This window comes from Entelurus aequoreus, linkage group LG05 (assembly GCF_033978785.1).
Source record: "Entelurus aequoreus isolate RoL-2023_Sb linkage group LG05, RoL_Eaeq_v1.1, whole genome shotgun sequence".
Taxonomy (NCBI): Eukaryota; Metazoa; Chordata; class Actinopteri; order Syngnathiformes; family Syngnathidae; genus Entelurus; species Entelurus aequoreus.
Window position 1 is genome coordinate 62,404,563 of NC_084735.1, and position 22,986 is coordinate 62,427,548.

General features: G+C 37.7%; 1 protein-coding gene across 4 annotated transcripts; it reads right to left on the bottom strand.

Annotated features, from left to right (window-relative positions):
- Positions 1-253: 253 nt before the first annotated feature.
- On the bottom strand, positions 254-19,218 carry lipia (lipase, member Ia). 4 transcript variants are annotated; one of them, XM_062048558.1, is made up of 11 exons: positions 19,057-19,214; positions 18,628-18,696; positions 11,765-12,135; positions 8,987-9,095; positions 4,357-4,458; positions 4,189-4,278; positions 3,946-4,113; positions 3,417-3,506; positions 909-1,017; positions 668-838; positions 254-598 (listed from the first exon to the last, which is right to left on the bottom strand). In XM_062048558.1, the coding sequence occupies exons 2-11, from the start codon at positions 18,683-18,685 to the stop codon at positions 514-516; spliced, it is 1,353 nt and encodes a 450-aa protein (XP_061904542.1). In that variant the 5' UTR covers positions 18,686-18,696; positions 19,057-19,214; the 3' UTR covers positions 254-513. The 4 variants fall into 4 exon arrangements, with proteins under 4 accessions (XP_061904542.1, XP_061904543.1, XP_061904541.1 ...); XM_062048559.1 differs by having other exon boundaries at positions 668-841; positions 3,997-4,113; positions 19,057-19,211; XM_062048557.1 differs by having other exon boundaries at positions 668-841; positions 19,057-19,210.
- Between the last annotated feature and the right edge of the window lie 3,768 nt (positions 19,219-22,986).

Below are 22,986 nucleotides of genomic sequence, written 5' to 3' on the forward strand. Positions count from 1 at the left end.
AAAAAAAAGTACATGAATTGTAGTTTAGTATTCAGATTTTTCTGATATTATCTAGTGAAACGGAAGACCAAGAAAAGTATTATATCCCCTGGTGTTTGTGTGTGTGTGTGTGTGTGTGTGTGTGTGTGTGTGTGTGTGTGTGTGTGTGTGTGTGTGTGTGTGTGTGTGTGTGTGTGTGTGTGTGTACTGTACTTATTTGACAGGAAAAAATTGAAATCTGTGAAAATGTTTTTCTTTTTTATTAATAATCAATCACAAATCCATTCACACAAATAAATAAACACATTGATTATTTGTAGAAAATAAGTGTAATGGAAGATATATGTAAATCTGCATTTACAGTCTATTTACATTCACTTAATGAACACAGGCAATACTGTCATGTTATTTATTTTAAGTTATTTGTCATGGAGAACAGAATGAGGTTGGTGAAAAATGCTAAAGATGAAAAAAAAAGACAGTACGTTGGATATTTGATGTTGATTGTATGCTGCAGCATGAACTTATTTTGCCTCAAAAGTTGGACTCTTGGCAGGGAAGAGGAGAGAAGGTGACCTCTTTGTCCTCTGCTAGGATGAGGTCATAGCGACATAGCGGCCTATAGGACACACGTAAACAAAGGTATAATAATTGGAAAAAAATTTGGCTAAATATTTGTATAGTGTACCTGTCGTTACGTTCCAGATGTGTGAGGCGAACCCGGAGAACACGCAGTTTATATTTGGGCTTGAAAACGTTCCCGGTGGAGAACATGAGAGACATCTTTTTGACTGACAGGAGGTCTGTGTCAAAATTGGCAAACAACGCCGTCTCTGTGTATTTCTTAAATTCGGATGCTCTGCTAAAAAAAAACCAGACACACTCATGAAAGGAAAATGACAGATGAATTCATTATGAATATGACTTACTGGCCGATCTTTGCCACAGCATCTGTGCCATTGCCATGTAGTTTAACGGTAATGTATCCCCAGTGTACTTCCTCGTTCCATATTACCACATCAAGCCTGTAGTTTGTCACTGAGAAAAAAAAAAAAAATTTTACACTCAATGACACTTCCTGGTTTTTCACCAACTAATTAAGGAGAAAAAATTATTAAATGAATCAATATTTTCAATGTGGACTCCTGGCTTTCATTCGTTCATTTGTCCACCAGATGGCGGGACCCTTTCCCTTTCAAAGCATGCAGCAACATTTCAAACCCCCAACTGAGTTGTTTTTTAAAATTGTATTTTTATTTTTCAATAACAGCTGTAAAGGTCTGTAAATATACATTGCAAATTATATGCCACTTGCCAATATTTTTTTTCTAGACTTTTCTATATTTTTAAGAGCTATTTACTTATTCTTAGTCATTGACTAATCTTAATTTTAACATGAATAATTATATTTTTCTATTCTTGTTTAAAAATGTTTAAATTGCGTAAGTAACTTTTCAAATAAGATATTTTGGTTTTCCCCACATAGAAATGTTTAAAGATTCCACAACATCTCGAGGATGCTTAATTTAGGAAATTCCACGTTTAATAATGCTTTTCAGACTAAAATATTTATTTCCATCTTAAAAGCTATGCTAATTTCTAGATACACAAATCTAATTTAAGATGTCTCATCAAGTAAAATTATCTGTCCATGCAGCTAGTTAATGTAACTAGTTTTGAGTATTTTTTCCTAAAATCTTGTTTTTTAAATATTTTGGCAGCTCTTTTTTTGCAGTGTAGGGTTAAAATTGCAACATATTAATAGTACTGCATTTAATATGTATATTTCAGGCTGAAGTAAAAATTTACCAGTTTAAAGTGGAACAGCATATAATTGATATTTTTACATATTATTTGTAAATATTATTACAAACAGCTGCACACCACAGCCTCCTCAGACTGGACTAAAGGGAAGACCTTCAACACAAAACAGGAAACAGAACAAAATACGCGCAAAGAACCATAACTAATGGAAAACAACACAAAAAGTAAACCCTATCATGACAGAAAGAAGCTGTGAGTGTCAGCACTTTAATAAAGAAGGTGAGACGCACAAAGCTACAATTTATTTCTTCAATTCAATAGTGTTGATACTTTTGTTATATTTAAGAATGCTTGGACAATGACTATGTAATCACAAAATGTATAATAAGATGTATAATTCATATTTTTACTGCAGTTTTGGGGACTCTGACGTTTTATGTAATTACTACCTTTAGTGGTGGTGTTGTTATGCAATATTGCTAACAATTATTGACCCATCCCAGAGCCAATAATAATAGTGTATTTCATGTAATTTATTTTTCAATAAAAAACTGTACAGATATGTAAATAATTAAAATACCCCGATAAGAATATCTAAAGTTGATGTAGTCTCAAAAGTTTGAATGGCTTAAAGTGGAAAATATATTAACATATAACAGTGTCTTTCTTACAATGTTTATGCTGTTTAAAAAAAGCATTATCTGACATTGTTGAAACACTACTGCAAAGTTGTTGTCAATTGTTAACCTATATTAATCCAATCCAATCCCCTTTATTTATATAGTACTATTAACAAGAGAACTGTTTCCAGAGTGTTGCACATTAAAAAAAAACATGAAAAGTAATTAAATTACAAGCATTTAAAATAAAACAAGTAAAAAAACTAAGCAATACAATTGAATAAACCAATAAAAGACAAATCAATAAAATAGAATAAATCAATAAAAGACACAGAGGACCACAAGACTCACGCCGATTTAAAAGCCAGAGAATAAAAGTGGGGTTTAAGACAATATTTAAAACGATCAACTGTGGGGGCCATTCCTAAGTTTAGGGCCAACAACAGAGAAGGCCGTGTCTCCCCTAGTCTTAAACCTCGTTTTAGGCCCCACCAGTTGGAACTGGCCCTTCGAGCATACATTTGGATGAGGTCTATGATGTACTTTGGGGCCAGTCCATTTAAAGCTTTAAAAACAAAGAGTAAGAATTTTAAATACATTCTAAAACAAACAAGAAGCCACTGCTGAGAAGCGAGAATCAGGGTGATGTGTTCCCTTTTTTTGGTTCCCAGTAAAAGTTGTGCCGCAGAGTTCTGGACTAACTGTAAGCATGAAAGTGCATTTTGACTTATTCCAGTCTAAAGTGCATTACAGTAGTCAAGACGTGATAAAATAAAAGCGTGCAATGATAATTATTACAATAATAAACATATGTCTAAACTATAAATAATAGTAATTTTGCAGAGTACTGGCTTTTAAGTGTTAAAAACATTGAGAATACAAGTAATATTTGGTATATACTGCATATATGTTATGTTGAATAAGTGGGATTATTTCTACAGCAGTCTATTTTTTTGTGATTGGGTACAAATAAATGAGGATATTCAGACCCCAAGAGAATGTGTACAGTGTATTTTTTTCCATACCTTTTATGTTTCTTAACGTCATACTTACTGCAGAATGGAGACTTTCTATTGGTGAAGAAGAATGTTTTTGTTTGGCCCATCCTCAACAAGACATCTTTCCATTTGTCAATGTCATAACCTGGATTGGGATGAAACCACAGATAATATCAATAGTGTTTCAAAATATGAGAAACAGCTCTCAGTATGATGCGGTGCTGTTGTAAAATATTCTTCAATTAAATGTGAGTGTGAATGTTGTCTGTGTTGGCCCTGCAATATGACATATGCAATATGAGAATATGAGAAACAGCTCTCAGTATGATTCGGTGCTGTTGTAAAATATTCTTCAATTAAATGTGAGTGTGAATGTTGTCTGTGTTGGCCCTGCAATGAGGTGGCCAGGGTGTACATCGCCTTCAGCCTGGATGCAGCTGGGATAGGCAACCCCACGACCCTGAGAGGGACAAGCGGTAGAAAATGGATGGATAAATACCTCTTTGACAGAGGCAGCTTTTTATAGATGCGGTGGCCATTTAGTGCATGTGTTGCTTATTCTAACAATCGTGATATCACAGTACCAAAAACAGGGCATCCGGCGTCGCCAAAGCGGTCACAGCTCATGCAGTTACCGTCCAGGAAGTCCGTGTAGGAGGCGCATGGGAAGGTTCTGCTGCTGCAAGTGTGTTTCAAGGACTCAAAGAAAAGGTACACTGATCTCTGGTGGTCACATTTAAAGTAGGTGCTTCCTACACAAATATTTAAACTGCACGTTAATAAAAACACAACAAATCAGCAATTATTTTTTTTACATCATTTAATACCTGAAAAGATGGTTTTGGGGCAGCCAGGCTGATCTGTTCCTCCATTAGCGTAAAAATCAATGTGACCTACAGCTTCTCTGTAGCCCAGAGCTGGAACAAAACATCACCAGGTTTAAGCAATATTACATGATATCGTTCATGAAGTCATTATTATTGTCATTGTTTTACCGTCTATGTCCGTGTGCAGAGCATCCACAAACAGGGCGTCTGTGGGGTCCAGGCGGTCCTTTGGGGCGGTTCCAGTGAACTTAGGTCCAGCCGGATCCAAAGCTGTGAATAACCAGTAAGTGTCATAAAATGTGGCTTGTTGGTCGAGGCAGGGTTATGATTCTCACTAAGGGTGTGAGAGGTCCCAGGTTCACATGCCGGACGAGCCCCCAATTAGAAGAGGGTCATCATTTACTCCAGTGTTTCTTGACCATTGTTGGGCCGCGAGCACCACAAAGAGGGCCGCCAAAAAATATTCTCAGATGTGGTCCGTACAGGCCGCAGCGGCGCTCACCTGTAGTACACTTTTCCACCATTTGTGGCAGAAATGACAATATCAAACAAACAGAATAAGTTTGGCCTTAAAGTACAGAAGTTTCTTCAGCGCAAAAAATATGACTAAATTGGTTAAGCTGTATTTTAATTTGCACTTTAATTTAACGGACAGTTTATTGAAGAATCATATATCATGATTAGTATTATTGTTTACTATTATTTAGTTAGAATTTATTTATTTTAGCACAACATAGTTTGTAAATTGCAATAAATAATTGTAACAAATTTGAGTAAATATGTAAATTTATTTTTCATCAGTTTTTACGAGTCTATATGATGATGTTTATTTAAGAGACTTATATACATATTAATATTTATCCTTAATTTAGTTGGAATTTATTAATTTTAGCACTGTGTAATTGTATACAAATGTATTTTTCATCAGTTTTTATAAATCCTTTCTTTTGCAGTATATTTGATTAATATTTATTTTGTAATCAGCCTGACCTAAGCCCTAATATTAATATTTGTGATTAACACAGTGGCTTCATATCATTTGACAAGGTTGTAAACTGTTAAGTAGGTTAGATATAATTATTGAAAATGATTAAAATCAAGAGTTAGATTAATAATTCAGTGTTAATATTTGAATGAACCCCGGTTCAACGTGTGGCAACATTGTCAACAACACGTGATCTGATTGGCTATCGCAACTGTCTATCAACCGTATGTGCCCAATTTGCCTACACTGCACAGACCACCGCATTGTTGATTCGGAAGACCTCAGGCAGATTTACACACAGCGTTGGCAAAAAGCTAGCTGAATTCTGATTGGGTAAAAGCTCTAACGTAAAAACAGCAAGACTGGAGCCTAATAGGGCATGAAGAGAATACTTCTATATATTTAGAGCAAATAAATTAAAAATGAAATTATGATTTATGTTAAGCCAGAAAAGAAAGGCCTTGCTGCCCTTGATGGCTCACCACTGGTTTTTTAGGTACATCAATCTGTTCTGGCAAAACTATCATACTGTACAGTCCATCCATACTGCACGATACCTGACAGAACAAAAAATGACTGACTAGCTTTCTTGGTGCAAGGAAATTCAATCTCTTTCATTAAGGTGTGAGTGCAAGACCAGTCTCTCTACAAAACTACGGAAGTCAGCTTTAAAGGCCTACTGAAACCCACTACTACCGACCACGCAGTCTGATAGTTTATATATCAATGATGAAATCTTAACATTATAACACATGCCAATACGGCCGGGTTAACTTATAAAGTGACATTTTAAATTTGCCGCTAAACTTCCGGTTCGAAACGCCTCTGAGGATGACGTATGCGCGTGACGTAGACCGGCGACCACGGGTATGCCTTCCACATTGAAGCCAATACGAAAAAGCTCTGTTTTCATTTCATAATTCCACAGTATTCTGGACATCTGTGTTCGTGAATCTGTTGCAATCATGTTCATTGCATTATGGAGAAGGAAGCTGAGCAAGCAAAGAAGAAAGTTGTCGGTGCGAAATGGACGTATTTTTCGAACGTAGTCAGCAACAACAGTACACAGCCGGCGCTTCTTTGTTTACATTCCCGAAAGATGCAGTCAAGATGGAAGAACTCGGATAACAGAGACTCTAACCAGGAGGACTTTTGACTTCGATACACAGACGCCTGTAGAGAACTTGGACAACACAGACTCTTACCAGGATTACTTTGATTTGGATGACAAAGACGCAGACGTGCTACTGTGAGTATGCAGCTTTGGCTTCTAAACATTTGATCGCTTGACCGTATGTGCGCAACTTTTTTTTGCGTATGTACGTAACTTTTTTAAAATATATAAGCTTTATGAACCTTGGGTTAGGTGAACGGTCTTTTGGGCTGAGTGATTGTGTGTGTTGATCAGGTGTTTGAATTGTATTGGCGTGTTCTATGGAGCTAGGAGCTAGCATAGGAGCTAGGAGCTAGCATAACACGTACCGTACCGTACGTGCGCATCACGTACGTAACTTTTTAAAAATATATAAGCTTTATGAACCTTGGGTTAGGTGAACGGTCTTTTGGGCTGAGTGATTGTGTGTGTTGATCAGGTGTTTGAATTGTATTGGCGTGTTCTATGGAGCTAGGAGCTAGCATAGGAGCTAGGAGCTAGCATAACAAACACGCAGGTGTTTTTATGCAGGATTCATTTGTGGCATATTAAATATAAGCCTGGTTGTGTTGTGGCTAATAGAGTATATATATGTCTTGTGTTTATTTACTGTTGTAGTCATTGCCAGCTGAATATCAGGTACCGTGAGTATGCAGCCTTGGCTGCTAAACATTTGAGAGCTTGACCGTATGTGCGCGTCACGTACGTAACTTTTTAAAAATATACAAGCTTTATGAACCTTGGGTTAGGTGAACGGTCTTTTGGGCTGAGTGATTGTGTGTGTTGATCAGGTGTTTGAATTGTATTGGCGTGTTCTATGGAGCTAGGAGCTAGCAGAGGAGCTAGGAGCTAGCATAACAAACACGCAGGTGTTATTATGCAGGATTCATTTGTGGCATATTAAATATAAGCCTGGTTGTGTTGTGGCTAATAGAGTATATATATGTCTTGTGTTTATTTACTGTTGTAGTCATTCCCAGCTGAATATCAGGTACCGTGAGTATGCAGCCTTGGCTGCTAAACATTTGAGAGCTTGACCGTATGTGCGCGTCACGTACGTAACTTTTTAAAAATATATAAGCTTTATGAACCTTGGGTTAGGTGAACGGTCTTTTGGGCTGAGTGATTGTGTGTGTTGATCAGGTGTTTGAATTGTATTGGCGTGTTCTATGGAGCTAGGAGCTAGCAGAGGAGCTAGGAGCTAGCGTAACAAACACGCAGGTGTTTTTATGCAGGATTAATTTGTGGCATATTAAATATAAGCCTGGTTGTGTTGTGGCTAATAGAGTATATATATGTCTTGTGTTTATTTACTGTTGTAGTCATTCCCAGCTGAATATCAGGTACCGTGAGTATGCAGCCTTGGCTGCTAAACATTTGAGAGCTTGACCGTATGTGCGCGTCACGTACGTAACTTTTTAAAAATATACAAGCTTTATGAACCTTGGGTTAGGTGAACGGTCTTTTGGGCTGAGTGATTGTGTGTGTTGATCAGGTGTTTGAATTGTATTGGCGTGTTCTATGGAGCTAGGAGCTAGCAGAGGAGCTAGGAGCTAGCATAACAAACACGGAGGTGTTTTTATGCAGGATTAATTTGTGGCATGTTAAATATAAGCCTGGTTGTGTTGTGGCTAATAGAGTATATATATGTCTTGTGTTTATTTACTGTTGTAGTCATTCCCAGCTGAATATCAGGTCACCCCCGGCTCTCACAGCATCTTCCCTATCTGAATAGCTTCAACTCCCCACTAGTCCTTCACTTGCACTTTACTCATCCACAAATCTTTCATCCTCGCTCAAATTAATGGGGAAATTGTCGCTTTCTCGGTCCGAATCTCTCTCACTTCATGCGGCCATCATTGTAAACAATAGGGAACTTTGCGTATATGTTCAACTGACTACGTCACGCTACTTCCGGTAGGGGCAAGCCTTTTTTTTATCAGATACCAAAAGTTGCAATCTTTATCGTCGTTGTTCTATACTAAATCCTTTCAGCAAAAATATGGCAATATCGCAAAATGATCAAGTATGACACATAGAATAGATCTGCTATCCCCGTTTAAATAAAAAAAATTCATTTCAGTAGGCCTTTAAGTGCCATTTTTACTCATGATTGTTTGGCTAGCAGTGTGGTGAGTTCAGTGACACTCTGGAAACACGGACTCTACGGCTCTCGTTGACTTTGACTATTACTGTAACTTTATGTGGCCCCATGGTAGATTATTTTGCAGAACTCAATAAAAAAATAAAGTGTAGAGAATGAGTCACCAATATGTCTTTAGTTGTACTATAATCAGGACGTTTTTGGTGAGACTTCAACTAAAACTGAATCATATTAAAACTTGGATGTATGAAAACTGAGGCACCACTGTATCGCTATAAGAACCTCTTGTCATTTTAAAATAATAGTAATAAAAAGATGACCCCTTTGAAAAAGGACAATTGCAACTTAATTCTTAAAAAAAAGTATTCTCATCAAGTGCAACTTCTCAACTTTTCTGATAACATTTATTTTTCTTCTATCAGGCTTGGATGTGGAAATTAAAGGCAATTTTGTTGTTAATGAGTTGATATATAAAGAAATATTTTTCCACATTAGGTCAAATAGGGTTTATTATTTTTTATAGATTCAATTAAATAACTGCAATCAAAGTGCTTACCTGTAATTCTTCCAATAGTCCCATTCAGGTTAGCCCCCACAAAACCAGAAATGTGAGCACCGAGACTGATTCCAATCATGTGAATGTCGTTTAGAGAGGCACCGTGCTCCTGCAAAAATCCCCAATTAGACACCAAAAATGTCTATACTGTCATTAATAAATTATATCATAGTATGGATTATAGAGTAAAACTAGGGATGGGTATCTTTCACATTGGAACTGACATGGTACCAATTTTTGGTACCTGAGAATCAATATTGTTACTCAATGGTACCAATTGTCTGTACTTTTGTGTACGGTTCATGTGGTAATAAATGTTAATTGTTTGGTTAAAAAAAATTCTCATTTGCAAGTATGCATTTATTTCAGTTTGTCCTAGGTGTGATGTTGTTGTCAGGAAGTAGTCTTTGCCATTAAAGAGTTCCTATCATGCAAAAACAACTTTTTTTTAACCTGATGGTACCTGCTTGTGTGTATTTGGGGTCTACATAAGTCCCCAAAATTTCAAATCAAACCGTGGAAGCAATGCAGAGATATTTATAAAACAATCTTGCCTTCCTTTATACCTCCTCCAAATGATCCGTTTGGAATTTACTCCTTTTGTGACGTTTTTGCCATATGTGACGTCAACGGATTATCCATATATGGTAGACATGTACCCAAACATCCTTGCGTGACTCAGCTTATTTTAATTTATGTAAAACCGGCTGTGCTACAACATCATGTCAACGATTATACCCAATGAAGAAAAATGCTCTGTTGTTTGTTTGCTTAAACCAGAACAAGTCACTACACTAACTTTCAGTCTCATCTGAAGTAAAAAGTGCCTTACTCTTATGATTTGTGGCAATGTGCCTTACACTGTGAGGAAATCTATTTGAGTGCGTGCAACGATTAGCCCTGCTTCAACCACAGACTTTTACAAAAAAATGGATAAAAAAAAACTTTTAAAGGTAGGCTCGGTAACTACTCTTTATGGCAATGGAGGAGACGATGAAACCGTAAGTAATAGCAGTAGGTTAGAAATGTGTGAACGATAGGTTAGCAATGTTAGCTTGAGTTGTTGTGTAGCTAGCTTAGCCTTCTACTGTAAAAATAGCATCACCATTTACCGGCAAAATAACAAATGATCTTTCTAAAAACTTATTTAAATTGGATGAGTGCCTAATGTGTTTGGCAATGGACCAGTTCGTACTCTAATCGATTATCACTTTCGCGAGCCTTGTGAACGATTATGTAGCCTGTTGCATTGATAACTGTATTAGCTGGCTCGGGCCTCTATTGTTTACAAGGATTCGTAGCAGTAGTGCAGTTAAAGTATTAAAGTGGCCCTTTTATGCAAACCATACATTTGTATTGAAAATAGGTCTGTAAAACACAATCTATGCAAAATTTTCACCAAAGATTCACCATCACTTGTTATGTAGACCATAATGAAATGTTTTATATGTAAACGATATGACCTCCTTAAAGAGGAACTGCTTTTTTTTTTTTTTTTTGCCTATAATTATGAAAGACATGACGGATGTATTTTTTTAAATTGCATTCTTACTCGTAAATAAAAGTCCACTTACAGCAGAGCCAATGGGAGGTCCTCTATTCAGCCATAAAACCCAATAAAAACATCCAAAAAGTGCCAACAAAACTCCCTTTACATTTCGTGATTTGTATATTAACCAAGTATCAGTGATATTGTTATTATATGCCCTAAAACAGACAAGCTATTTTGAGCGCCGCCGTGATCATGAGCTTGTGTGCCAAAATTGACATGATCGACTGATGAGCAACTTTCTTGTTTCTTTGCTCGTCAAACTTTGTCGATCATAAATGATGCCTCTCACCAGGATAGTAGAAGGATGACTTTGACAGCCAATTTAGACCCGGGAATGGCGAGAACTACACGAAAAGACACTTGTTCTATTCCCCTTTTCTTTGCGAGGATTATGAGTCAATCTTCATTTAAATGGTAATATATGAACATCTTAGCAGTTGGCATCCTAATGACAGTAGACCTTGTACAGTAAGTGATGTTGTATTGTGTTTGTTGGCTCTCATGGTGTCTGCATGAGTAATAATCAGTGATGGCGTTTGAACGTCGTGATGCGTTTTTGAAATGAATGCACTGTGTATGCTTAAAATGAGCAAAATATGTAAATATTAAGTGTACATAAAACCCTAAAGGAGGTATTTATATATGTTATTTTAAGGGCTTTATAGGCAGAATAGAGCAGCTCCCACAGGCTCAATTGTAAGCAAACTTTTTATCACATTTATTTACGATTTAGAATGCATAAAAAAAATACATCCGTCGTCATGTCTTTCACAATGATTGTGAACTATAGTCAAAATTGAGAAAAAAGTGCAGTTCCTCTTTAAGTTGAATGTGCCAATCTTGTCTTATGTTGAGCCCTACAAAGTGTTTGTACTGTAAGTATTGTGTTTATTACGCACTTTGATTGTAACCCGCATCTCAGTTGTATTTTTGACTACCAAATTTGAAAGTGAAGCAATCACCATGTAGAATGGCTAATACTAATCAGTACCAGGTATATGGCATATCCAATGTAAATTAGCATCAAGCTAGTGCATTTTGAAAAGTGCAGCCTTACTTTGAGCGCAACCGGACATGACGTCACGAGCAACAAAAGTATCAAAATATGGTACCTACTGTTTCATTTTACGTGAATCTGTACCCGGTTGTACCGACGGACTTCGGTCAGTACCGATCAAAGTAGTGAATTTGGTACCCATCCCTAAGTGGGACATGCTAATAGTTACCTGCATCTTTTTAACAAAGGCAGTGAGGTTGTGTGCTGCCTTGCGTGTGTTCTCCACCACCTTGAAATAATTTAAATTAGCAGCTCCGTAATTCCAGTCCACATATATTACATTGAGGTCTTTCCTGGCCAGAAGCAGCTCTGTGATCTGGTCAGCCCAATTGGGGGGAGAACCCGTGGGCCGATACCCATGTATGACAAAGGTGGTGGGCCTTGACAGGTTGAAGTTAGGGTCAGCTGACAGATTGCTGTGAGACAGGAATGAGCCGCAATGAATAGTGTCCCTGGTGAACAGCAACAACTTCATCTTCAGGGTGGTGCCGATGATCGCGTGACCCAGCTGTAAATCCACCCGGTGATCACATTTCTCAGCTGAAAGTAAGGAGAGAGTATTTTTCAATTCGGAGAGGTCAAAAACAAATCAGCATAAAGTCACTGACTAGCTCCAACTACATTTAGTTAGCCTACATTCGCAGAAATAATGCCAATATTATAAATTGCAGTGACAACGCCAATTAATGTGATTACCATATCGACCCTGCAAGTCACCCAAATTTTTTTTTGTTAAAAATGTTGTCAAGACATAATAAAAGACAAAATTTAGCTTTTTTAATTTAAAAGTCAACTGAGCAATAACAATAAAACATTATATACACGATATCATATTTCTTAGCTACCTGACAGTTGAAATTCTTTTCAGCGGATGTCCCCAACTTAAGAGTATTTTGAGATAAGAGCTGTCTCTCGGCTATTTGTTATGATTTAAGTTGCAAGCAAAACAAAGGAGTTACAGGCATCCCCGCCATTAGTTGTTGTAACAAATGTCACCACGTAAGATCTGCCCAGAACATCTGGTCTTACTTCTTAGCATTAGCTTACAGCTAAAGATGGACATTACTTTGTTTTTCCAACCATGAGAAGGAAGAAAGTGAGTGTGATGGACAATACTGAGAAGAAGAATTGGATGATATTTATTGAATCAAAGAAAAAAATCTCTAAAAACATAACAGAGGACATAGTCGCAGTTCGAGCGTATCACTGCTAGACTGCACCATACTGAAGCAGAAAGAGCTAAGAATGTTAAGATAATATCTATCCAGCCATCCATTTATTTTCTACCGCTTGTCCCGCTCGGGGTCGCGGGGGTGGCCGGAGCCTATCCCAGCTGCATTCAGGCGGAAGGCGGGGTACACCCGGGAACACAGATAGACAGACAACATTCACACTCACACACTAGGGCCAATTTAGTGTTGCCAATCAACCTATTCCCAGGTGCATGTCTTTGGAGGTTGGAGGAAGCTGGAGTACCCGGAGGGAACCCACGCAATCACGGGGAGAACATGCAAACTCCACACAAAGACTTGGGCTCGAACCCAGGACCTTCCTATTGTGAGGCACACACACTAAACCCTATGAAGCGGCTGATGGTGTATTTGATGGAGAAGCAGCTGGAAGGAGCTACTTTGGGAGTCTGCTCTCCAAGGTAAATGCACTACATTATTATTACATGACATCATTAAACTACTGCAGTTGTTAGTAGTTTGTTCTGTTGCATTGTCTTGATACAATAGTTCTAATCTAAAAGGTTTTTAAAGATATGTTACATGTTAAAATCACCGTTTAAATTCATTTTGATTCATCTCAATGGGTGACATTGATTTGAGATACAAGTGTTTTGACTTAAGAGCTCTGTCACAGAACCAATTGAGATAAATTGAGGTGCTATTATAATGACATCCAAGCCGCATTGTCATTATCAAAACAATAACAAGCGTTTGAATTTACAAGTGAGCAGTCTAGGATCACGGGAGTTTTTTTTTATTTAAAGGGACAGTGCACATTAATGAACACAATAACACATAGTACATTGTGCAAATATACCGGATTATAGCAATGATGCTATTTTCCATCTACAAAAAAAATAAAAAAATAGATTGACGAAACAGTGTAATAAATTAAAAATAGATAAAAACACAAGCATACAGTTTTGAAATATGTTAAAAATAGGTGCATGTTTGGTTTGTTCTTATTGGTAAACCACCACAACACAGTGGAATCAGATGATAATTATCATGTGGACATGTATGGGACTCTACATCATGCATAATGTTATGTTGAAGGAAACCACATTATTGTACAATTTCTGTCATGTTCGCATGAGACTGCATTTTCCCAAAGTAAGCAGTTGCATAGTGCTAATATTACTGTAACTGTTCACCATACGCTACTCATTTTATTCCAGGAATTAGACAAGTTTGTGCAAAAAGGCTATTTCAACATTTTACGGTTGGTTTCCCTTTTTCTCTTTAAACGACTTACAGACATTTACATCCCAACACTGCCATGACTCATTATTAATGCCTTTGTCGGGCACTTATCTGTTGTTGGCACGTGCTTCCTTATGCGGCCATGTAAGAGGAGCCCGGTCACTCATGGTGCCAACTGTCAAAAAGTTACTCTTTGACTTGTATCACAATTTTGTTCATGTGCCAGATGATGCATTCAGGGGCGGACGGATCAGTTACAGTATTGTTCTGCTGTAAAGTGGAAGTAGAAGATTGAGATGATATATGTATAAAAATATATGTGAACATTAAAGCAATTAGTTGTACAAACCCTGTACAACAGTGATATTCAACCGGCGGCCTGGGGCCCAAAATCGGCCTGGAACTAAAACCATAGGGCCCTTGAGTTCAGTTCAAAACTTGTGAAACAAACATTTTTGTACAAAATTCCAAACTGCTGTTTTTTATAGTTGCTTGGACCACTCTGTAAACGCATTGGCAGATCCTTCCCAGCAGGCACAAGACATTAAAACAACGTTGAGAACTTGTTGAATTAAAGGCCTACTGAAACCCACTACTACCGACCACGCAGTCTGATAGTTTATATATCAATGATGAAATCTTAACATTATAACACATGCCAATACGGCCGGGTTAACTTATAAAGTGACATTTTAAATTTGCCGCTAAACTTCCGGTTCGAAACGCCTCTGAGGATGACGTATGCGCGTGACGTAGACCGGCGAACACGGGTATGCCTTCCACATTGAAGCCAATACGAAAAAGCTCTGTTTTCATTTCATAATTCCACAGTATTCTGGACATCTGTGTTCGTGAATCTGTTTCAATCATGTTCATTGCATTATGGAGAAGGAAGCTGAGCAAGCAAAGAAGAAAGTTGTCGGTGCGAAATGGACGTATTTTTCGAACGTAGTCAGCCACAACAGTACACAGCCGGCGCTTCTTTGTTTACATTCCCGAAAGATGCAGTCAAGATGGAAGAACTCGGATAACAGAGACTCTAACCAGGAGGACTTTTGACTTCGATACACAGACGCCTGTAGAGAACTGGGACAACACAGACTCTTACCAGGATTACTTTGATTTGGATGACAAAGACGCAGACGTGCTACTGTGAGTATGCAGCTTTGGCTTCTAAACATTTGATCGCTTGACCGTATGTGCGCAACTTTTTTTTGCGTATGTACGTAACTTTTTTAAAATATATAAGCTTTATGAACCTTGGGTTAGGTGAACGGTCTTTTGGGCTGAGTGATTGTGTGTGTTGATCAGGTGTTTGAATTGTATTGGCGTGTTCTATGGAGCTAGGAGCTAGCAGAGGAGCTAGGAGCTAGCATAACAAACACGGAGGTGTTTTTATGCAGGATTAATTTGTGGCATATTAAATATAAGCCTGGTTGTGTTGTGGCTAATAGAGTATATATATGTCTTGTGTTTATTTACTGTTGTAGTCATTCCCAGCTGAATATCAGGTACCGTGAGTATGCAGCCTTGGCTGCTAAACATTTGAGAGCTTGACCGTATGTGCGCGTCACGTACGTAACTTTTTAAAAATATATAAGCTTTATGAACCTTGGGTTAGGTGAACGGTCTTTTGGGCTGAGTGATTGTGTGTGTTGATCAGGTGTTTGAATTGTATTGGCGTGTTCTATGGAGCTAGGAGCTAGCATAGGAGCTAGGAGCTAGCATAACAAACACGCAGGTGTTTTTATGCAGGATTAATTTGTGGCATATTAAATATAAGCCTGGTTGTGTTGTGGCTAATAGAGTATATATATGTCTTGTGTTTATTTACTGTTGTAATCATTGCCAGCTGAATATCAGGTACCGTGAGTATGCAGCGTTGGCTGCTAAACATTTGATAGCTTGACCGTATGTGCGCGTCACGTACGTAACTTTTTAAAAATATACAAGCTTTATGAACCTTGGGTTAGGTGAACGGTCTTTTGGGCTGAGTGATTGTGTGTGTTGATCAGGTGTTTGAATTGTATTTGCGTGTTCTATGGAGCTAGGAGCTAGCAGAGGAGCTAGGAGCTAGCATAACAAACACGCAGGTGTTATTATGCAGGATTCATTTGTGGCATATTAAATATAAGCCTGGTTGTGTTGTGGCTAATAGAGTATATATATGTCTTGTGTTTATTTACTGTTGTAGTCATTCCCAGCTGAATATCAGGTACCGTGAGTATGCAGCCTTGGCTGCTAAACATTTGAGAGCTTGACCGTATGTGCGCGTCACGTACGTAACTTTTTAAAAATATATAAGCTTTATGAACCTTGGGTTAGGTGAACGGTCTTTTGGGCTGAGTGATTGTGTGTGTTGATCAGGTGTTTGAATTGTATTGGCGTGTTCTATGGAGCTAGGAGCTAGCAGAGGAGCTAGGAGCTAGCGTAACAAACACGCAGGTGTTTTTATGCAGGATTAATTTGTGGCATATTAAATATAAGCCTGGTTGTGTTGTGGCTAATAGAGTATATATATGTCTTGTGTTTATTTACTGTTGTAGTCATTCCCAGCTGAATATCAGGTCACCCCCGGCTCTCACAGCATCTTCCCTATCTGAATAGCTTCAACTCCCCACTAGTCCTTCACTTGCACTTTACTCATCCACAAATCTTTCATCCTCGCTCAAATTAATGGGGAAATTGTCGCTTTCTCGGTCCGAATCTCTCTCACTTCATGCGGCCATCATTGTAAACAATAGGGAACTTTGCGTATATGTTCAACTGACTACGTCACGCTACTTCCGGTAGGGGCAAGCCTTTTTTTTATCAGATACCAAAAGTTGCAATCTTTATCGTCGTTGTTCTATACTAAATCCTTTCAGCAAAAATATGGCAATATCGCGAAATGATCAAGTATGACACATAGAATAGATCTGCTATCCCCGTTTAAATAAAAAAAATTCATTTCAGTAGGCCTTTAAGTCCTGATGTTGAGCAACTCAAACCTGACGTTGGAACATGCTTTTTGACAACGTTTAATCAATGTTGGGTTCGGACGTTGACTTGGCCATTGAATTTTGGTCATTTCCCAACCAATATTTTACAACACAAATACAACGTTGAAACAACATGCTTTTTGACATTTATTCAATGTCAGGACGGGACGTTGATTTGACCATTAAAATTTGGTCATTTCCCTACGTTAGACATCAACGTTGTGTCAATTTACAAACACAACTATTTTGCAACTTTGTTTAGAAGTAAGTTTTAAAAAACATATGTATGATCAACGTATCAATGTATTGTGCATGCTGGGTTGCATGGACACTTTAACCTTAAAACACTGGGGTCCTTACTTGTGATGTACATAACCGACGCATTCTTCTTTAAGTCCTCTCCTTTTTGGCAGTTACACATTTTAATGTAAGTTAGTGTGATTTATGTAACTAAGGTACATGTGTCAAACACCCGCGGGCAATTTGGCCCGCGACATCATTTTATGTGGCCCGCAAAAGCGTGGAAATCTTGTGCGGCAATAAAGTACCTTCTTTTATTACTAAATGCATTCTTTCTTTCCATTTTGACAGATAAGAATACATGCACTGCATGTAGTTGCATATATTTTAAACTTAAATGTCGTCTAATAATGCCACAAATATTATACATCATACATTCCAAATGTATTAAAATGAAAATAAATACTTAAATATTTGCTTGACCTATATATTATCCATCAAATTGTGCACTGTTAAAATGACAATATATTTTACGGTAAAAAAAACAACAAAATAGGTGTATGCTTTTACCATTCACAACTATATGCCGTAAAAAAACACCTCAAATATAACGTGAAAAATCTTGCTGGGCTGTAGGCCTACATTAAAAATATACAATAATAAAATGCATAAGCAATTGTGTAATAATATAATAAAGTGACTACTTATACATTTATATATAATTCACAGGGCAGCCATAACTGCGATGTGGCCCTCAATGAAAATGAGTGTGACACCCGTGAACTAAGGCGTTGCTGTAGCTTGTTTACTTCAGATGCAGTCAGTGGTCATTTGTTCAACTTCTTTGGTGCTCCTTAAGGTTCCATTTTATGTCCTCTCTCTTTCGTCATGTGGGTTATTCAACTGGTGGTCTGCGAGCTCAGTTCAAAAAAACTTGTGAGAACCTCACATTTTTGCAGCGGATTCTTAAAAACACTAGTAGGTCCCTGCGCTCCTGTAACTCTAACAAAATAAATAGACGAAAATAAAACGTCCACTGTAGAGGACGCTGGTTCTCAGGGATAGACACACTATAAAACTAATAGTGAAGGGAGAAATCCTTAGCTTTCTGAAAATGTAGCCCCCAAAACAATGGCGTTGAGTCTCCCTGCTGTCCAATATGACTGCTATGTGTACAGATACCCGCTCAGGATCTATTGCTCAACAGAAACTACTTGATGCCACAATGTTGTTAAAGTCATCTGAGGTGTGATAATGGAGGGGAAATGAGGGTTTTCTTGATAACCACATTAAAGTGCCTCAACATGACGCCTCCTGTATGCATAACAGTTTACAGTACTACGGTTAAGTGAGATATGTATACACTGTGGCCTTACCTTTGCGTATGTAAACAGCTATGGCCAAGAGAAGAGTCAGGTATCGCCACAGGGACATGCTTGATTACTCTACAGTAGGAAAACACAAATGAAATAAAAGTCTCAGTCCACAAATACATGCAGACGAGGATAATAGGTCTAAATGTTCACTTTTAAAAGTTGTAAACACTTCTGACCTGTAAGCAGACTGACTTGGTTACTTATCTACTGACTCTGCCATGTAAGCCCGTAGGACACAACTCCATTTAAATGTGACACTGATTACATGAATATGTGTTGTTATTATCAAATAGTGACTTTGATTAAAATCTAATTAATCTGTGACTGGTTTTCTCAGGTTAAACATTTGCACATCTGTAGAACAGTAATGGCATTCCTGCGTTGACTTAAATAATGTAAATGGACTGTGTTAATATTGTCAGATATTACCTTGGTCGTAGGGGAGGATTCCCTCCCTTGATGTGTCCAAGGATTCGCAATTTGAATGGTTACCCCGTGTTTGTATCTACATGTTGAGGCACTGCTCACTTCAGGAAGTCTGAGGAGTTACTTAGTAGGTCCTGCCTGCCTGCCTGCTCTCACCAGGATGGCCACACCCCTAGGCTCCAGGTCATTGCGCTCACAGGTAAAGCATTCTTGTCACTCCTGCTTTCTGTGCATTGTAAAGTGCTCTCGGCGGTTGCATTGAATTCAGTGTCACAACGTGGTCTTCAACTGAACATGAAAGAAAGAATGCTGGTACATATCACAGCATATCATAGCAACCCCAAAACAGTATAAAACATCTCCTGTAGGGTCTATAAAATATATTAACAATTAATCAATAACACTTCCGAAAACTTGTACATTTAGTTTTTTGGCAGAAGCCAAGTGGCTGAGAAGTCAACTTAGTAAAAGAATGCATGAGGAAATGAAACTGAAACTTGGATTGTGTTTCCATTTTATTCACATCGTCAAAATGCAATATTTAACTGGGAGGAACTGTCGCTCTCTGCACTTTTTTCTCTTTTTAGTGCTTCTTTCCATCAAGGGTTGGAATTGGGGGTTAAATCACCAAAAATGATTCCCGGGCGCAGCCACTGCTGCTGCTCACTGCTCCTCTCACTTCCCAGGAGGTGATCAAGGGTGATGGGTCAAATTCAGAGAATAATTTCGCCACACCGAGTGTGTGTGTGACAATCATTGGTACTTTAACTTTAACTTACTTGTAATAAATAGCCTTCTTGTTATATAGTTAAAGTTGAGCACTTCCTGTTCTTTCCCTAACCCCTAGAGGGCAGCATATTACAGTCAACTTCTATACAGGGCCGTCCCAAGCTAAATTAGGGACCTAAGACCTTAGTTTTTGATTTTATGGCAAGGGATCTTTATACTTTTTTCATCAAAATGTTTATGTTATTTGATGCATTTTTGTACTAAAACGAGTTAATGGAAATAAATTCTTGATTTTTGAATAACATTTCGATGAATTGAAAATGTAAGTAACTTGATACCAAATTTTGAAATTCATGTTTTTAGTGCAAAATAACACATTTAACATAAAGTAATCATGTCTTGGCACATCTCTGACCGGGATTTGATTACTGTATGCCTATTATTAAGGGTGCTCCAAAAACTGTGTTCCGTTTCTAATTCGCGGCATAATTTTCAAAAATCTATAAAAAAATTTTTTTTTTTTTTTTTTTTAAAGAATAATTTACTAAGAAAATATGTTTTTAGGCCATCTACGGCTTGCTCACTGCGTGTATACGTCATCAGTCAGCAGCCAAGAGAAGTTTCTGTATCCTCTAACCAGGGGTCCCCAAACTACGGCCCGCCAGTGTCCAAAATCCGGCCCAGGTGATGTCCCAAGTAAAAATTTTATTTTTTATATATTTTTTAAAATTATTATAATAATTTTTTTTAAAATCTGTCCTTTCTAATCCAATCCTACTGCTTGTTACTCTTGGTGTCTCCTAGCCGCTCAGGCAAATCCTATTGTCTAAAAATGCATTTTGATTACATCGCGCTCACGCCGCAGTGTCAGGCAAACACGCGGTAAGTGCTCGCTCTTTCAGTCAATTAGTGCACGAGGAATAATATATATATATATATATATATATATATATATATATATATATATATATATATATATATATATATATATATATATATATATATACACTGTATATATAGCCCGGCCCCCGGCCACATTTTTTTAACCCAATGCTGTTATGTTTACTGAAGGGAGTTGACGGCACAGACACAAGGGGCAGTAAAGGTCTAGGATTTATTACATATATAGACAATATATATATAGAAAATATATATATATATACTGTATATATAGCCCGGCCCCCGGCCAAATTTTTTTAACCCAATGCTGTTATGTTTACTGAAGGGAGTTGACGGCACAGACACAAGGGGCAGTAAAGGTCTAGGATTTATTATATATATAGACAATATATATATAATATATATAGACAATATATATATAATATATATAGACAATATATATATAATATATATAGACAATATATATATATATATATATATATATATATATATATATATATATATATATATATATATATATATATATATATATATATATATATATATATATATATATATATATAATAATCAAACAATACTAACAAATAAATTATAGAATGGTGTGTGTGTCAAAATCCAAGAGTGTGCGTGTGAGGCTATGTGTGTGGTTAACTGTAGTGTGTGTTACCAAGTGTTGTGTTAAGCGAGAGGAGGGACAAAGCAGGAAGGCAGTCCGGGGTCAAGTGAGAGGTCGAGATCCAAGGGAGGCAGTCCAGAATCCAGAGAGGAACGACAGGGGATCACAACAGGTGAACTCGGGAAAGCAGGTACACGAAAGACAGTTTAACTTTTCACGAGGATTCTAGGGTCCACTGGTCCTTATACCGCTCGCCCTCATCAGTCCCAGGTGTGCAGATTGCTGATCGCCCACAGCCTTGCCGGCATGTGGGCGTGACGCGGCCAGCGCGAGCAGGGGCGTGTCTCGGCGCGCTGCCAGCGGAGGTGCTGGCAGACCCAGCTGCCAGGGAAAAGCGGGTTCGAGTTCGCGCCATGACAAGTGCAGCCCCAAGTCAAAAAGTATGGGGACCCCTGCTCTTACCCAGTGGTTCTTACACTTTTTTTTCCCAAAATACCACCTCAAAAAACACTTGGCTCTCCAGGTAGGACTATAATGACCAACAGCATGGTAGGCCTAAACATGAATTAAAAACAAGCAGAGGTTTTTTTTTACCAAGTATACCTAATATTTTTGGCCATTGTAACATTACACACAGTTTGAACAGTAACACTGTGTTTGAATATTTAATTAAGTGATTCTTTGGCGTGCCACTAGATGGAGCCCGCGTACTGTAACAGATTGAGAATCACTTTCGATGTTTTAAAAAAAAAAATTTTTTTAAACCAAATAATATATTGCAGGAATCGGTTTGAATTGAAAACCATGTTGAATCAATTCTGAATCGAATCATCACCCCAAGAATCTGAAAATAATCCAATCGTGAGTCGGTCTGAGATTCACAATTCTACCAATTATCATGCTGGCACTAACACTGTGCACCACGGGACACATTAAGAGTGTTTAGAGAAATGTGCCATTATATTCTTAGCAATAACAGAGCAGGAAGGGGCTATGAATAAGTTTGCATAACATTTTAGATGAAGCACCTTGTCCTTGGCACGGCGCATGTTTTGCCTATGGGCAGGGGCAGCCCTGCTTCTATGGGACAAAATAAGAATTGAATGCGAACATATTAGCATCACTGTCAGCAGCAATAGAAAAATAACTGTTAGACATCAGTAGCCCCCTAAATACAGCCATAAGCGACATGCTAGTGTAACAATAACTTCCAGTTAGCTTAGCATTGCAGCATATTAACATTGAAAGATAGTGCTAGCTTTCTGGGGGTTTAATTTGTTACACCTCAAGGGTGGTGATTCTTAAACTGTCACGATCGGCTTACCCCAAAGCAGAGCAAAAAATAAACAACAATAATAACAAAAAGTTACTAATAAGTGCGGCCCAGGGGACATTTGCAGCCCGAGACTTGTTTTATTGTTGACTCATGGCACATTGTAGAAATAAAATATGTAATGTAAACATTTTTTAAAGATAGAGTTAAATGGCACAATGCAAAGAGAAAATGCTGACTTGTTGATGATAATAACTAATAGTAACAAGAAGCTTTGTGTTTAAATATTTATATGAAAGTTTTTTCCTTCTCTTTACATAATTTTAAATATATAGAATATTTTTCAGTGTGCGGCCCCTCGATGGAAAAACTGCACTGTCCCAAAGCCAAAGTGTATGCGAAACAGAAATGACAT

Bases quoted from the DNA above. Each gene is read 5' to 3' on its own strand.
- lipia (XM_062048556.1), bottom strand. From the start codon at position 18,685: ATGTCCCTGTGGCGATACCTGACTCTTCTCTTGGCCATAGCTGTTTAC. The intron at 4,279-4,356 runs GTAAAACAATGA...GTTTTGTTCCAG, and splicing joins TCTGCACACGGACATAGACG to CTCTGGGCTACAGAGAAGCT. The intron at 842-908 runs GTAAGTCATATT...GTTTTTTTTTAG, and splicing joins GCTGTGGCAAAGATCGGCCA to CAGAGCATCCGAATTTAAGA.